Below are 17,238 nucleotides of genomic sequence, written 5' to 3' on the forward strand. Positions count from 1 at the left end.
GCTGGTTTTTGTACTTTTGCTGGATGGTTATGACCTCTTGAATTTTGAGGGATTGGTGTCTTTGAGTAAACATTAACTAGTTTGGACTTGTTTATATGTACTTCAGCATGTCAAAGCAATTGATTATTGGGGCATTCAGTCATAATAGGGATGTGTGTGTATATGCACATAATGGATAATTGTATATATTATGTAAAAAGTATATATAGTATCTATAAAGATAAAAGTATATATAGTATCTGTGTGTATATGCTCTCTGTGTGTATGTATATATAGATAGATAGAAGTGCAGCTAGTGTGCATAAATAAGGGAGGCTAGTGTGATAAAGGGTGAAAGTCATTTCACTTCTATCTCAGTTCTTAACTTCTACAACCATAGCAGGCTCCCACTTCCCTTGTCTGATAGGCAAGTGAAAATCCCTACTTATTAGATAATTTGCCTCCTCATTAGGAAGAGGAGGCAGCAGCTGTTACAGAAGATGTTATGAAAATTACTGTGCCTCATACAGTTTTCTGACTTGTTTCTCTCCCAGTCAAGAAAGGACTGCCACATGTTGTCTCTTGCTCGCATTTCACTCGAGTATGTAGTTGCCTTCTGAAAGTATAGCAGTTAGCTGAGGAGCGTATGTGCTGTAAATGACTATGACTGAAAGGAATTGTATCTGTAGTACAAGCCTAATTGTACAGTAGGCAGTGAATATGCTGAAGTGTTTCTCTTGTGTTCCAAAACATTGGTTACCTAGGAATCATTGATGGTATTTGGGAGAAGGTGTAGTGTTCTTGGTTTTGGTACGTAAGTGAAACTTTATCTGTAAATGGTTCAAAATGCTGAAATGTCACTAGCTTATGTACAAGTAGTGTTCCCCCCAATTCCTGAATTTTACGACTTAATGATGGTAAGGTCTTACTAAGATGATTAGATAGAATCATGGAATGGCTTGGCTTGGAAGGGACCTTTAAAGGTCATCTACTCCAACCCCCCTGCAATGAGCAGGGACATCTTCAACTGAATCAGGTTCCTCAGAGCCCCGTCCAACCTGCCCTTGAATGTTTCCAGGGATGGGACATCTACCACCTCTCTTGGGCAGCCTGTGCCGGTGTCTCACCACCCTCACAATCAGAGGCAGTTCCCTCAGCCTGCCTGTGTGTGCTGTGTGCCCTGGCTCCTCACCATCTCGAAGGCCCTAGGCTGGGCCCACGCACCATGCATCAGTGTCCTGGACTAGGAAGACCAGGAGGGGACAGAGAAGTCCAGATGCAGTCTCCAAAATACCAAATAAGAGAGGAGGAAAGCATTTTTACTGTTATGTTTAATTGTTTTAGGGTTTTTTAAAATTGCTTATTGCCCAACCTTGAAGAGAACTGCTAACGAAGCAGCTGGAAGGGACGTTAATGCTGCAGGCCAGCACTTCTTTCTGGCAGAGCTGCAGTCTTCTGCTTCTCTAAATGAACAACTGTCTCTAAATTATTTTTTTTTCTTGATCTGTTGCTGTTCTTCATGTGCTGCCACAGATGTTCTGGCTTCATCTCCAGCCACCCATTGGGTAGCCTTCTTGTCCCCAGACTGAAGAAGCCCCACTTCCAGGCCCCAGGGACCTCAGTGACCCGCTGAGGGACTACTCATGTTGCCCTGGTGCAGCAGTCTGGTGGAAGCCAGGTTGTCTCATCCCGTTTGCTTGGGGCTCGCAGCAGAGGAGAGGGCATCCCTTCAGAAGGCATGGGGGATGGGAAAGAGAAGGGCTCACACCACCCACAGCAATCAACAAAATTGTTAATGCTGGGAGATGGACTGTGGGACAACCAGGTGCGGAGGCTGGGCCTCCCAGCTAATGCCAGGTGTGGAGGCTGGGCTGATGCTAGGGCACTGCCTGGGTGCCTCTGCAATGCCTTGTTGATGGTGTCATGGAGGGAAGCTCTAGCACAGTGTAGTGGTGCCAGGGGAGCCATACGGGAGGTGGATTCACTTCCAACAATTATTCTTGATCTTGGGGTGGATCCGCCTCCATGGACTCCACACCATCAGCCACATGAGCGATGGCTGTTGCTACCATATGGCTGATGGTGCCCCCCCCTCTGACACTGCCTTCTCTTCATCTGTGTCTCCTGCAACCACCTATCTGCCTTCCCACACAAAAGCAGACAGCCACTCGCCTTGCTGCTATGGGGGACCTCTTTGTTCCAATTATCCTTGGAATCCAAGGGACTTGAAGCTCAGTGACTTGGGGCCAGCTCCTGGCATCCCTGTATTTATAGGGCCTGGAGAAAAAGGCAGTGAGGTGGCTCGTGACATCAGGAGGCCACTGTGATGGCAATGCATATGGCCAAATATGGTTGTTCTGGGAGTTGGGGGAGGGGGGGGGGCCTGTGTCCTGAAAGATGTCCTCGTGGAAGAAGGATGAGGGTCAGGGGGGCAGAGGGCCCCTTTCCTGTGCCATTCTGCTGCCTCTTGGGCACAGGGACTGCCTGTACACCTCCCCTTGTGTGCCTTTTAATTTCAGATCATCTATTGGCTCCCTCCCCCACAAAGTTTCGAAGAAACTTCACTGGCTTATAATAATAAAAGTCTAATTGTTAGTGTAAGTAATGGAGTATTTCTCAAGAACTAGGGCTTGTGCTCATGGCCTGTGTAACAGTAACGTATCTTTCTAGCTAATAACACTTGCAATGAACCTTACTGCTTTAACTGAAAATAAATTTATTTTCGAATAGGCTATTGGGTAAGTATGGTCTCTATTGTATTTGAAGTATTTAGAATAAAAACTAAAGAATAGTTAAGAGCGGAGTTTTTCCACTACTTAAAAACCATACTATTTTAATAGAAGACAGAGTTCTTTATTTTTCACCTGAACTCTTAATGCAGAAGCAGCAATGTGTGCTGCTGCGTATGTGAGATTTTCTCGCATTCTTCAAGTGGAAAAAGCAGGGAATACAGTTACAGCATAACTGTGTGTGGCTGTGAATTACCGTTACTGAAAAGAACGGCTTTGTTCCAGATCTTCAAGCTAGAATGCAGGTGTATTATTTTTTCATATTATTTTGTTCAAATTGCCCTCGATGCCAGACTAAATGCATAAGTGCTTAATTTTCCCAATTAATAGGTCTTGGGATATTACGATGCTTTGAGGAATTGTGCCCCAGCCTGCACAGGACAGGCAGTTGTAGACAGCAGGTTTGCAGTGGGTGATGCTCTGGCTGAGTGAAATAGGCAGTTTAAAAAGTAGCCACTAGTGTCTTCTCTGTCAGTTTGGTGACTAGTAATTCTGTTTAGCTCTAAATTTTTCAGATGTGCATTCTTGCCTAGCTTTGTTTTGAACAGGTGGTCCATTTCCAGTGTCAAACTAAGCACTTTATAAATGCTAGTGTGGTGTCTAATTATGTCCGTTGTTTGGAGGGGGGGGGGGGAACAAACAACAAAACTGGAAACTAAATATACCTGGGGACTAACTGGCTGAGGTCATGTGAAGCTGGCAGAAGGGCCATTTTAAAGAAATCTCTTAATGCATTTAAAGGTTTTTAAAATGTGGGTAAACTCTCTTTTAATGATAAAAGCATAAGAATTTATCTTCATCGTTACTTTGTCCTTCCCCAAACCTGTTTGGTTTTTAGAAGGCAATGGATTGTTTGCATTGGAAGTGCTTTATTGTTAAGAAATGTAAGACCTTATGGAAAGCCCGTGGAGGTACCAAGGACTCTTTTGGTGACTGCTCTCCTTGCATCCAACAACCAAGTTGTCTTTTGCTAGTTGCTATGCAGGAGTTGTAAAAACCTGTTTTGTTGAAGTAAGCTACATAATTTAGGATGTGTTTCAATCATGGAAAAGCTTGTCAGTGCAAAAGTGATTTTTTTTTTTTTTATCTGTGCACTTGAACACTATAGCAAGAAAATAGGATGGTACATAAAGAAAATTGACAGTTATGCTCTGAGCTTTTTATATTGCAATCTTTGTTATAACTCTTTATGTAGCATTTCTCAGACTTTCATATATTACAGAATCTTCAGCTTGACATTGACACACTTTTTCTGAAAAAAAAAAAAGTTTCTTGCTTGTGAAATGAAACTGGCTATTGCTGTAAAATCTGAAGTTCCTACCAGAAACTCTGTGTATATGCTTTTCACATCCAGTTGTTAGGTAAAACAGCCTTCAGCTGCGTAGCTGAGGTCCTTCTAGTTTTCTTTCTGCACTAGTCGCGATCCCCATGTCTGCTTGTAGCTACCAACACTCAAGTGTGAGGTACCAAGTTGGAAGTAACTCCTTGCAAAGTGTGTTTCTCATGTTTGTTTTACCTAGGTATGATGCTTAAAAGCTTAACTTAAATGAGCAGCTTACTTTAATAGTTTTATTTACTGAAGGGACTTCTAGATGCTTTAAAGTAACAAGTCTGTTTTGTAAAAGGTTCAATCTAGGAGAGACATTGTCCAAAATTAAGCTATGCTTGTCTGACAGGAATTCATGTCTTCGTCCTGTAGCTTGAAAACAGGAATACCTGTATTCAGGAAAGGTGTTTGACAGCTGTGTTGACTCCAAGCCGTGGAGAAACTTACTGATACAATTGTTACAAACTTCTTTGATGGAGATGCCAGTTAAGCATTTGGCTTCTAGAAAGAACCACGGACTAGTTACTGCTAAACAAAATAAACACAGCTGTTTGTCTTCAGCTGTAGTAGGCAGAAGACTTCATTTTTTTTTTCCTAGTCTGAAAGAATTGCTACTAAGCTTTATTTCTTCTCTAGCAAACAATTCAAGTGAGAATTTCAGTTACCTGTATCTCAGCAGTTGACAGGCTTTCTTCATTTTGGTGAACTGCTTGGTTGCCTTTCAGATTTAAGTCAGATGTTTACTACCTGGAATGTTACTTCAGTATTCGTTCAGAGAAGAATCTGTTAGTGATATTCACAAAGAAAGCAAGGCAGTTTTTCTGAGTGCTAGGTGTTCTTTAGGATCTTGAGGTGTCAGCAGGTTGATACATGCTTTCAGAATGCATCAGAATTCATATATGCATCAATTGGAAGTGTTAGTCTTGCTGGGAACTGTCAGAGATTATGGAATGCTAACTCAAGTTACAAAAGACAGTCAAATATCTGCAGCAGCTTTCCATCTTTAACACAATTTTTCTTTCCACATCTCAGAGTTTTTAGTGTATTATCCTGGATTATTTTGCTTCTTGTAGTATCTAATCTAGAGCATGTCTCGTATTTGGCAGTCTTTTGCATCTTGCATTGAATCCAAATGTGATTTTTCTGCTCATAGTGGCAGTGGAATTGAACATTGGGAGTAACCCAACCCAGCTGACCTGTGGAGTTTGTCATAAATTTTTCAGATAGTGAAATTTTGGGAGGAGCACTCTTGATCTGTGAACATAAGGCCTAATTCTGATTCTGTTAATGGGACTGAAATTTGAAAAAGCACGAAGATAATTCAAAATTTCAGAACTGGTAGGTTTTGGGAGGGAGGGTAGAACAGTAGGCTGTGGGAACAATAACTTTTTGTTTTTAAAACTTCCATTCAGAACTATGGTAGGCTGATTCTAGATTATCGCCAGTGATAACGCCTAAGAAAATTCTCTTCTCTTCAGGGTTCCTGGACTTCCTCTTTGGCACATTTTATGTTATTTATTTTTCCTTATTTCAAAGGACCTGGGCTCCTGTTGAAAAGTGATGGAATAATCTCTGGCCGGCACCTGACATGTTGAGGGAGCACCCCCTAAAAGAGCTTGCCTGGGAGACAGTTTGTGAAATAACGCAGTAACATGTTTGCAGTAGTATGCCTCTTTTTTTGTTGTTGCTATTTTCCGTTGTTGAATTTCTCTTGAAACAAGTAACTGAGAAATACATTGAAGCTACTGAAATGAGCTTTAATCACTGCAGAGGGATTTACATCTGGAATTAGCATTGATAGTGGTTGCTTGCAAAGATGCTACTTTCACTAATTGGGGCAAGGGGAGGGATTTGATCTACTTTCTAGAGGATTAAAACCAAAACCCAAATAAAATATCCTGTGACTTCAATAATGCACTAGTTTCACTTGCTTACAGTAAGTCTGTGTGTAGCCTGTATACCCACAAGCTAGTGTTTTTAATAACTGTATAATTTGATGTAAGCTAACTTGTGAGATCAGGTGTTTTTGAACCCTGCTTGTAAGTTTACTAATACTTTTAGTAGAAAATATTTTTTTGTTTTATTTTTTAACCACTTAATCCTTGCATGGGATCTCAGATGATTATAAGTACTGATACTGCAATTGAAATTATCTGTACCATTTCCTGACTGATTTTGTTTGACTCCCAGATCTTTAAAGAGAAAGTTTTGTAATCTAGAGGCAGTTATGTGTGCTTACAACTTCTGACAAAAGGCTAAGCAAAGTAAGGTGGTATTGTGATCAGCATGTAATGGTTAAAGCAACAATGAAAACCCTAAAAGCTATTAAAACTTCTCCATAGTGAGTATATTAGGCTTTTTTCAATATTTAGGCCAAATACTGGAAGTCTTGCTAATGAGGAGAGTCATAAGGGTTTTGCTGGATCGTTTGAGTTGTATCCATTTTCTAAACTGCTTAAGTACTAAATTTGACACTTCACTGTTCTAAGTAGCTATAGCGAGCATGCTGAATCCATTTTAACTTGGAAATAAATGTTTAAAGCTGTCTACCTCTTAGTTTTCACAATAACTAGATATTTCTATTTTAGTTTTTGTAGGTTTTTATAAGAGTGTATGACAAAAGCATAGCTGGATTTATTGTCTTTAAGCTTGCTTCTGCATACAACCTGCAGCTTACAGAAGAGTCCTCACTAAAATAGTACTATTCACCTACCTGTGGTAACTGCATATGCTCACAGCTGATGTTGCTAATGCACAGCAGTAATTAATGTATTGAATTAATCCTTCTCACTTGGAAGGCAGTTACTAAAGGAGCAAAAGGAGTGTTTCTCTCCTTGTTTAAATTTAAATGAGTACTGCTCAAACCCATGCTGCTTCCAATTGTAAGGAAAGAAAAATTTCTCTTACTGTTCTATAATATCTATAGTATCTCTTTCAATCCACTTAAATTCTGCGTTCACATAAAATCAGCTGATACTGTGTCAGTGGTTAAATGTCATGTAAAAGCCCTGCTCTGGAGGGAGGGGTGAATGGAGCAAATGCTTGTATAGGGCTTGATGAGAGGCGAAGGCAGTAGTTTATTGGATCTACCATAGACTGAAATATTCTTTTCTGATAGCACAGTTGTCTCAGTAGCAACTTCTTGCAAGGCGTCCTGAAGCAACAGAATTAACATGAAGGTGCCAAAGCATTTTATAAGGAAAGATGAAGTTGCTCATCCTTATACATTTCTGTTACAGCCTTTTTTACAGTCTTTCAGTGGTTGGGGCCACTGCCCTGTCATATGTTTGCATAAGATATTTTGTCCCTTGTTCCTCCTCCTGTGTCAAGTTTGTGGAGGGAGGTACAGTGGGAGAGTAGGTCCTGTGTTGAAATTAGCTCCAGCACTTTGATGTGTGCTGCCTGCAAGTTGAAATTATTATAATTCATCCACCTTTATAGGTGTTTTCTTCAGCAGTAGAGGTGATACTCTAGTGCATTTATGCAGTGCCTGTTTTATCTTGTCCTAGCTCTATTAATTGCTGAGCAAGTTGTTCTGAATCTGAGACTTGGTGCATAGGTTAAAAAAGATTGGGAAGAGCAAATTCAATAAACTGAAAACCAAGCTTATCCTTTTTTCTTTAATGCAGATTAGCATGTTCCTTTCATGTAAGTAAAACCCTGGAGCTGCTTAACTTTATCTTTGAATGTTAGCATACTGGCTATTGCTAAAGTTACAAAAATTACTATGGAGCATTCAGTCATCTTTAATCAAGCCTGATTTTTTGTAGCTTTTGATTGTCAGCATTTACTGTTGTATCTCATTTGAGTTCTAGAATGTTTCTATGCATGCAGGTACCTTTGGGGTTAGAAGCTATGAAACACTGCTATGAAGTGTTTACTGCAGATACTGCTTAAATAGATTTGTAAACTTAATGCTTTGTGTACATTCTTCTTATCCAGACCAGCATGTTTTGGAAATTTGATCTCCATTCGTCATCCCACATAGATACACTTCTAGAGAGAGAAGATGTGACACTGAAGGAATTGATGGATGAAGAGGATGTTCTGCAAGAGTGCAAGGCTCAGAATCGCAAACTTATAGAGTTTCTGCTGAAGTCAGAATGTTTGGAAGACTTAGTTTCATTTATTATCGAAGAGCCACCTCAAGACATGGATGAAAAAATTCGATATAAGTAGGAAAACTTTTGGGAGTGGGGGAGACTTGGGAAGGTGGAAAGAGGGGTAACTTCAGTTAATTTGATAGTGTGTTTTGTATCCCTGTGTGCTAGTGTGTAGTACAATATTGGTATCTTTAGAGTAAGTTTGTTTTCAAGGGGCTTTGTAGAACTTTTAAATAAATCATTCTAATCTTTGTGTATTCTTCAAATGGAAGGTTCTTATCCACAGATGCTTCCAAAATCAATTGCTGGCCAAAGGAGGCTTACAGAAAAAAATAGAACTCATGTGAAGAATCTTGTAATTGTGATTATTAAGAAAATAGTTTAATGAAAACCCCTATTTGGGTAGTATAGTGAAGTGCTTAGCTTTGTTTTGTCGATGATTAGTAAGATGTTTTGAAGATGCTTATTAGAAGGCTTGCAGCACACCTTGGAAGAATGTACTTAATGTCTAATTGCTGGTGTCTTCCTTTGTAAAGCTAGAGCTGTAAGAATTGGGTATGGCCATGACTTGCTAGCTTACTGAGAAGGTTCAAACTTGAAAGTCAACCTAGCAATTTGTATAAAAGCACTTCTACAATTTTTGGCCTATTTTAGAGTTGTCTATGCAGAAAGCTGCTTTTTTTCTTAAAACAGTATGTTAAAAAAAAAAAGTGAAATAAGCTGCACTCCTAGTTGCAGCACTTCATTTCTGGTAAACCAAGCTTCCTGTAAGTGTTTCTAGTAGAGTTTAAAATTGAAGTATATTTCACTTAGAAACTTTAAATGGCTGATGCTGTCAAAATTACCTTTAATGTGAGTGGGTGATAGTACTGTCAAATGCAAGAAATCACTGGTCTTGATGGCCTCTTAGTTTAATTACTCAGTGTTCTGAACTGTACTTGTGACTGTCATGAAGCAGTACTACCTAGTTTTGCAGGCTTTGTCAAACTTCAACTAGTTTACTGAGTTTCTACATAATTGCAGTATATATATATATATATATAAAAATCCTGAAGCTATTCCTTTTGACCTTTTTAATATAATCCCTGTTATATTAGAAAGGGGCAAACACACTACTCCCTCCCCAGTATCAGTCCAGTACTATCAGTCTGCTTAACTTCTTGTAACTGACTTTTTGCCCTTCAAAATAGTGGCTTCTGAAATGAGAGATCAGTATTTGAACAGATGGATTTAACAATAGATCTTGTCCCATTGCTACTGAATAACAGAGTAGTCCGTTTCTTAAATGAAAGGCTGACCGTGCAGTTATGTTATCTTGCAGTAGTTTGCTTTAAATAGTGCTGAACAACCCTGCTTGAAAACTCGGTTAGAAGCCTTACCAGGTTCTAAGCTGGAAGTAGGACAACTTTGAAGTATGAGTGATGGATAATTTTTTTCCTTTTCCTCAGATATCCAAACATATCATGTGAGCTGCTTACATCGGATGTCTCACAGATCAATGATAGGCTGGGGGAAGAAGAATCCTTACTTATGAAACTGTACAGCTTCCTCTTAAATGAATCTCCTTTAAACCCTTTACTGGCCAGTTTCTTCAGCAAGGTGCTAAGTATTCTTATAAGCAGAAAACCAGAACAGGTAAATATTTACAAGCTCTTCAGTTTAACAACTGCTCTAATAAAGTTGTAGTACTTGGCAATGCTGCTCTAAGACTAGACATTTGAGGGCTAGCAGCAGTCAGAAAAGAGCATTCAACTTCCTGTACTATCTGAAGACACTAACTTTTTATGCTCAGGATTAAAAAATATTTCTGGATGAGTGAGATGTATTTGACTTGGATTTGCCTGAGCTATTTGAATCATCAGTGTGTGAGTGCTTACTTTTTGGCTTAACTTAGCTCCGTATTCTATGTGTTGATATTTGCATGAATTGCTGTTAGAGGTGAAGGTAAGTGAATTGAATCGGTGGGAGTGGGTCTAATTTGGCGTGAAGAATTGTTGTAGAACAGTGTGGGAGACCTTTGGAGTCCTTGTTCAGAAATGTTGTACTCTGTGTTCATGTGGCCCAATACTGCAAACAGCTGCAATGACTGGCTCTCATACCAGAACAAATTAAGTTTGTGACTCCATTTTTTGTGACTTTAATTTAGCAAGCTCTGTATTTGTTTGTATTATGTTAAGGTTTTACTGTGTTGAGCTCTGCTCGCTAAGCAGGGATGAGAGTAATTAATGCAAAAAAGGAAAGCTGAGTGTGCATTGGATTATAAGTAGTTTATGGTCAGCAAGTTGGGCTTGAGAGGAGGCCCAAGATACACCGTACATAGTATGGATCTGCCCTGTGCCACTTCTGCTACTCTGTATGTGTGATTTTATCTTGCCTTGTACTGCAAGCTTTTAAGTGTTTCTCACTTATTTTCTCCATTTGGTAAGAGAAACTAAAACTGGTTGGTGTAACTTACTGTGTAAAATACAGATAAGCTAAGTGTAAGCTTCTTCTTAATTTCTAGATTGTGGATTTTTTAAAGAGGAAACACGATTTTGTAGACCTCATTATTAAGCACATAGGGACCTCTGCTATAATGGACTTGTTGCTCAGGCTACTGACTTGCATAGAACCTCCACAGCCCCGGCAAGAAGTGTTAAATGTAAGTAAAATGTCTCAAAGGATTTTTGTCTCACGTATGTGAACTGTAAGATGGCTTATCTTCTGCTGGTTTTACTAAGTTTATTTCTTAAATGTGCTGAAATTAGATGTGTGGGGTTTTTTTATTTTTTTTCCTTGGAGCTGCCAGTGCTTTTCTAGTGGAGTCACAGCACTCATGGGGACAACTTAGAACCTGAGTGGCTCATCTCTTCCACTGGTCTTTAATATATAACTTAAAACTGCCAGATGCAGTTTTAAAAATGTTTTGGACCTTACTGAACACTTTTTTTTGACAACAGAAGGTTTATTTAAAAAATATGCCTAAGGCTTTCTTTTTTTATAGTTGCTCAGAAACACTAATTTTACTTTTTTCATTTTCTCTGAAGTATTGTTAGTTCTTGTTTAGAAGTATTGACAGTATGATTCATGGCAATTGTCAAATGACTACTTTTAATTTCATTACTTTTAATTTATTCACTTGGATAACATTCTTACTAACACCCACAAACACTTCTACAGTGGCTAAATGAGGAGAGAATTATCCAGCGGCTTGTGGAAATTGTGCATCCATCTCAAGATGAAGACGTAAGTATTGGTCTGACACTCTTCTGGGCCTATCTGTTCAGCAAGTTGCTGTACAACATAGTGTTAGAACTTTTAGTTTTACTGTTTTCTGCTTGCTTTTCTCAGTAAGCTGACTTCAGTATTTAAGTGTGGTCATTTGAGGGAGGGTGTGTGGGTTTTTTTCTTGCCGAATGCCTCATAACTTTTTTTGCCTTGTTAACGTTTAGTTATGGCATAAAGCTATTACCCAAAACACATTCAGGCAAGAGAAGCTCTTGCTCAAATTGACCCTTTCACCTTTTTACTTGAAGAATTACAGTCCAGCATGTTATTACTCTTATAGTGAAAAGCTATGTTTTTCTGTTCCAGAGGCATTCAAATGCATCACAGTCACTCTGTGAAATTATTCGTCTAAGCAGAGACCAGATGTTACAAGTACAGAACAGTTCAGAACCAGATCCACTGCTTGCAAGTCTAGAGAAGTAAGTTGTTTGCTGCATTTCTGATTTTATTTTCAGTTCATAAAAAAACACAGATTAAACTTTTGACCTTGAAAACCTCTAGGAATGGCAAGCTCTGCTTTTCAGGTAAATTTTCCTGGCTACCTGTCCTCTGTCTCAAGTAACTTGGCAAATAAGCAGAGCCCACCTGAAGGACTTCCCTGGGGGGCTTTTGGCATTGCTGAAGTCAGTGGGATCAGATATGTGAAGGTCAGCTTGATGCTGTGCAGAGTATGTAAGGGAGACTTTGGCTTTGGTCTGTTACTTGTTTTAAGTTAATCTGAGTGTGCCAGAAAAGAGTCTCCTGTATTCCCTTCTTTCTTTTGCTGGTTATAACATTTAAGTTTGCGTGGCTGTTAGGGCAAGCTTAATCAGGTTTTTGATATGATTGAAAACTCCCTTTTTGTAGTTGGTTGTCAGATCAGAAAACTAGAGCAGTGGAAGGATGGGAAAATGGCTTGGGCAGTGAGGATGGGAGTGATTGTACCTGCTAGCTTGAAATAGCTATTAGTTTTCTTTTTATTATCCTCTTATTAATTTTACAAGTATCTGCTTCTGTTAACAGCTGTATCCTGAAGTAGTGTTATATCTGATGCCAATGCTTTTCTTTTCAGACGAGAAATCATAGAGCAGCTGCTGTCTAATATTTTTCATAAAGAAAAAAATGAATCTGCAATAGTCAGTGCAATCCAAATACTATTGACCTTACTTGAGACAAGACGACAGACGTAAGTGTTCTTATTTCACTTAAATTATGCCTGCATAATTTAACTAAACTACTATTCAGCAATAGTAAGTGTCTTCCGTGTACTTATGACTGAACCATTTCTGTGGCCTGTTATAACTGGAGAAGTAAAAGGGCAAACCAAGTGCTTGCAGTTGGCATTACTACCACTGAGTGACTGGTCTTTCTGTGTTTTTTTCTAGAAGGTAGTTTAAGTGCTACTTGACAGATCGGGCTAAATATATTTCATCAATTTGTTTCTGGATACACAGAAAAGAGTAAATATGTACAGTGCAGTGAGTGGGTATTTTTAAAAAGTTACTTGGCATTTTATTACAGCTTCACTTATAGAAACTGGTGAACAGATCTCTGGTATGTTCAGCTTGTTTATGTTCTGCAGGGTAGATGAGTGAAGCTCTCTATCTGCCTCAAAAGAGGAAATAGAACAGCTGTAATCTTTAATCTCAAAACCATATTTGAGATTTCAAGCACAATAAACCTAAAAATACTAGGGCTGGTGTTTGGAAAAAATCTTGTTCAACCATTACTTCACACTTAATTTATATTTGTAACCTTATGTTTTTACTTGGCTCTTTGTTCTTTTCACTTGCCTTCAGAACTGTGACACTCTCAAAACGATACCTTAAAGATATTTTACCACTAGTTTTGATACTAATTACTAGATTTTGCTTGTGTGTTTAGATTTGAAGGCCATATAGAGATCTGTCCTCCAGGCATGAGCAATTCAACCTACTCAGTCAACAAAAGTGTTTTAGAAGCCATAAAAGCACGACTTTCATCCTTCCATGAACTCCTACTTGAGCCTCCAAAAGTAAGTGAAACCTTATGTTACCAAACTAATTGAAACAAGACTGTCACTGTGTGACTATTTTAGTCAGGTTATAATAACAAACAAAACCCAGTTTGACAACTTATGGGCAACTGCCCAGGCTTCTTTCCAGCCTGTTGTGAACTTTGCTATTCATTATTGTTGCCCCTGAGCCAATGTGTCATGCTAATTGATACGCTTTTCCAGCTTAAACTTTGTTTAATTGGCAGAATAGCCTTGAAGCAATTGCTTCTTTCTGAAAGCAATGAAAAGAAATTTGCTATATATTCTCAAGATGGGTCCTGTTTTCTGCTTGGAAATCCTACCCGGATAGGAAACAGACTGTGGATGCTTCAGTTGTTTGGAACTCTGGCATGGCCCACATGAGGCCTGCGCAGTTTCTCTAGACTTGCCCAGGACCCAAGTAGACCAGCTCCATGGCATGCACCCTGCACTCCAGGCGTGTTCAATTCTTTGGGCTTTTTAACTGATTTAAGCAACTTAGCGATGTCATGCTATTGCAAAAGATAAATACGAGATGTATAGCTAGGGGCTTTACTTATGATCCATTTATATTTTTCGACTCAAGCTTTCACTGTCAGAATTTCAGGTAGACCACTGCACCTTGAACTGGGTGCCACAGTCCGTAAGAGAGAAGGACCTATGGGCCAAAGTGAAAGTAAAGACTGGAGGTGTATAAAATACCAGACTGGGAGAGGGCTGTCAGGGTAATGTTAAAGTTTTAATTTAGCTTGGAGAAGATGAGACCTCAAGACTTCCAAATGCAGAAGAAGTAATAAAATGCAAAGAAACTGTCTTATCTTTATTGCAACAACATGGCAAGATAAAAGTAGATGTAGGCTCACATAAAATACTTGTTTATTTTCTGATGGTTGGACACACTTAGCATTTGAATAAGTCATCTAGTGAAGTTACTGAATTGGTTGCTCATTTTGAGCACTAGTTAAATGAGCATCCTTAGATTTTTGCCTTCTGTGAGGAACAGACTAAATGAACTAACAGGATGTCAGTCATCTTTTTTCTGATGGAGGGGTGGTGCTGATTAGGCAGAAATGGTGTCCGGTGTTACAGAAGGCAATAGTGGTCTTGTCAAAATGTGTTTGTGCCTGAAGATAGGAAAACACTTTCATTACGAAGTCCCCTGCTCATTGCATATTTGCTACTGGATTTTTAGCTCTTACAGTAGCTAATACCAGGTTTTTCTCACTGGCTGGCACTTAGCTGTATGACAACAATTCTGTTTTGTCAGCCAGCTAAAATGTCAATGTAAGAACCATGAAGCTTACAGCTGTAGTACAAGAACCCGTTAGTGTATCGAAAGAGATTCTTGCTGTGTTGGAAGTCCTTCAAAGACCACAGATGGAGCTTGTTTTGTGTGTGGTATTAGAATAAGACACCAGAGAAACTTGTTGCTTAATGAAATTGTTTTCAAGTACATGAAGTTAGGGTTGTGGAGGCATTGTAATGTATTTAGAGACTGTCCACCTAGCCGTTTGGTGTGTATTGTAGCAGTGTAGACTATAGCTGTACATGTATTAACCAGTGAGAAGCAATTCCTAGGAAGTTTCTCCTAATTCCTTTCAAGGCTGGGTAGAATACATCTACTTTCAGATCCTGTCTGTAGTTAACAAACAACTTTTACAATATCATTGGTTTCATGTGGCTGTTCTTAGTGCTTCTTGTCTATGGAGTTAAAATATGCTCTAGTGTTCAGAACTAAAAACTGTTTTTCTGCAGAATGAAGGTAAGACTGTTGCTCGAGGAGTGACTGTATATATTTTTAAGGACTATGTCATTGTGCGCAGTGGTGAGATGCCTTTTAATAGATATGTTAATGGGTTTTGTGTATGTACCTTTTTCAGAAAAGTGTCATGAAGACAACCTGGGGTGTGTTGGATCCACCTGTGGGAAACACGCGTTTAAATGTGATTAGATTAATATCTAGCCTTTTGCAGGCTAATACAAGCAGTGTGAATCAGGAGCTTATAGAGCTTAACAGCATAGGAGTAATACTGGTAAGAACTTTATGCTGCCACCTCTATTTTTATGGGTTGCTATTAAGATCTTATCTGCAGTGACAGAAAAACCCAGACAATTTGTAGTGTATTTTCCAGCCTAACTTTTTAACCTGTCTGTGTCGTGGCTTCTATTGCACTGTTTAAGAACTTTTAATATTGGACTTTACTCTTAAATTTATCTGTCTGAAATCAGTGTTCTCCTCTGATCACTTGAATGGCTCTTAATTCTTTACACCTTCATAAACATATGAAGTGGTTTTCTTAAGCTTAGTTTTTTCATCTGTATGTTCTTAAGTTTTCAGCCATGTTTGAGGCTTCCCTGCTGTTTTCTTTCTTTTCCTAAGTCGTTCCCTCAAAACCCTTTTTCCTCTCTTAATAATACATGGCACACCAAATGGTATCTCAGCACTGTCCTGTAAAGGGACAGTTACTCTTGGTAGCTCATACGCTTTCAAAGATCTGAAAGCAAGATGTTGCACAACAGACTTACAGTTGGTTAGCCAAAAGTGAGTCAGTGAGCTAATGTGGAATGTGTACTTTGAGTACTTCCTACCTCATATTTCAACTATAGCAGGATATATTCTTTGTGTTTAGGTTGACCAAAAAATTCTGTTGTTGGTATCAGTTAAATAACTAGCAAAACATGCTAGAACTTATACTACCGTTTCTGAATACAATATGTAAACTTCTGCTTCTAAGCAGGCAGTTGCAAACTTGGTGTAAATAGTTTCTCTGCCACAAATTGGTTTAATCTAAAATCCTTTTTCCTTCAACTAATTAATACAGATATGTTTGTAATGTTTTCATACCAATTTCTCTGCACAACGTGGGTTTGCAGACAGGTGCCAACTTGTATACAAATGGCTCACTTCACTGTAACTGAAGTTTTTCCTAGATGCGTTGTCTGAGGACAACTTGCATGTTCCTATAAGTAGATTATCATGTAAACCAAATTCAGTGAGGTTTGAATATGCTTTTCTGTTGCAGGTGTTACATAAGGAAAAAAGGAAAAAAGTAATTAAGCCATATAAACTTCACATGCTGAAACAACACATGCTTTACTATGCAGGCTTGACTGTTAGGAAAAGTAATTGGTTCCAGTAGCATATCTTTATGGGAGGATGCCGTTAGTTTAGGACGGCTGAAGGAAAATTGGAGATCTCTTCACCTGTATTTTGAATGAGACTTCAGTTGGTTAATACTGTTCCAATCAGTGCACATATCTCCACAACTAATTTCATTTTACCAGTGACAGCAATCACTTGGGTTTTATGGTAAGAAGTAGTCTAAAATAACTGGACATAGAGCTTGAACGAATCTTTCCTATGCTAAGAGGAAAATGTAGAACCAGGGACATGACTAAATGAGCACTGATTATTGTATCTCAACCTCAGTATTTGTCCATCTTGTGTAAGGTGCTTAATAATCTTGCACTGCATCTAGATTATCGGAGGTAGCCTTCTGTAATAGAAGAATAAAATTAGATGACAGCTTCAAAACAGCTAGATACGAATTTGTAAGGAGTCTCACTGAAGTGAGGAGCACATTAAACTCTTGTAGATGCTAGGAGGTTAAACTTGAAGAAAAATCTGTCAAGGTCTACTAAGGTTATAAATAACAACTCTGATTCTGGGAGTCTCTGGGTTGCAGCTAGCAGAAAGAATGTAAGTGGGGAGTGTCATTCTTCCCTGTCTTTGTTCTCTGAAAGTGCATTATTGGTTACCCTCAGGATAAATCCAGTTAC

The 17,238-nt window shown here is 38.9% G+C and overlaps 1 protein-coding gene across 17 annotated transcripts in view; it reads left to right on the top strand.

Moving 5' to 3' along the window:
• PPP6R3 (protein phosphatase 6 regulatory subunit 3) overlaps positions 1–17,238 on the top strand; it is a 64,231-nt gene that overhangs the window by 17,394 nt on the left and 29,599 nt on the right. For 13 of the 17 annotated variants that reach the window (XR_012625377.1, XM_074841798.1, XM_074841786.1 and 10 more), the window contains exons 4-12: positions 5,632–5,759; positions 8,038–8,270; positions 9,647–9,833; positions 10,702–10,839; positions 11,358–11,423; positions 11,772–11,884; positions 12,517–12,630; positions 13,329–13,458; positions 15,339–15,491. Coding sequence is in view for 16 of the 17 variants with exons in the window: in XM_074841798.1 (XP_074697899.1) it covers positions 5,748–5,759; positions 8,038–8,270; positions 9,647–9,833; positions 10,702–10,839; positions 11,358–11,423; positions 11,772–11,884; positions 12,517–12,630; positions 13,329–13,458; positions 15,339–15,491 (1,146 nt within the window). In the remaining variant the exon portion in view is untranslated. The remainder of the gene's footprint in view (positions 1–5,631; positions 5,760–8,037; positions 8,271–9,646; positions 9,834–10,701; positions 10,840–11,357; positions 11,424–11,771; positions 11,885–12,516; positions 12,631–13,328; positions 13,459–15,338; positions 15,492–17,238) is intronic. The other 4 variants (XM_074841789.1, XM_074841791.1, XM_074841792.1 and 1 more) reach the window with 1 other exon arrangement.

This window comes from Strix aluco, chromosome 16 (assembly GCF_031877795.1).
Source record: "Strix aluco isolate bStrAlu1 chromosome 16, bStrAlu1.hap1, whole genome shotgun sequence".
Lineage (NCBI taxonomy): Eukaryota > Metazoa > Chordata > Aves > Strigiformes > Strigidae > Strix > Strix aluco.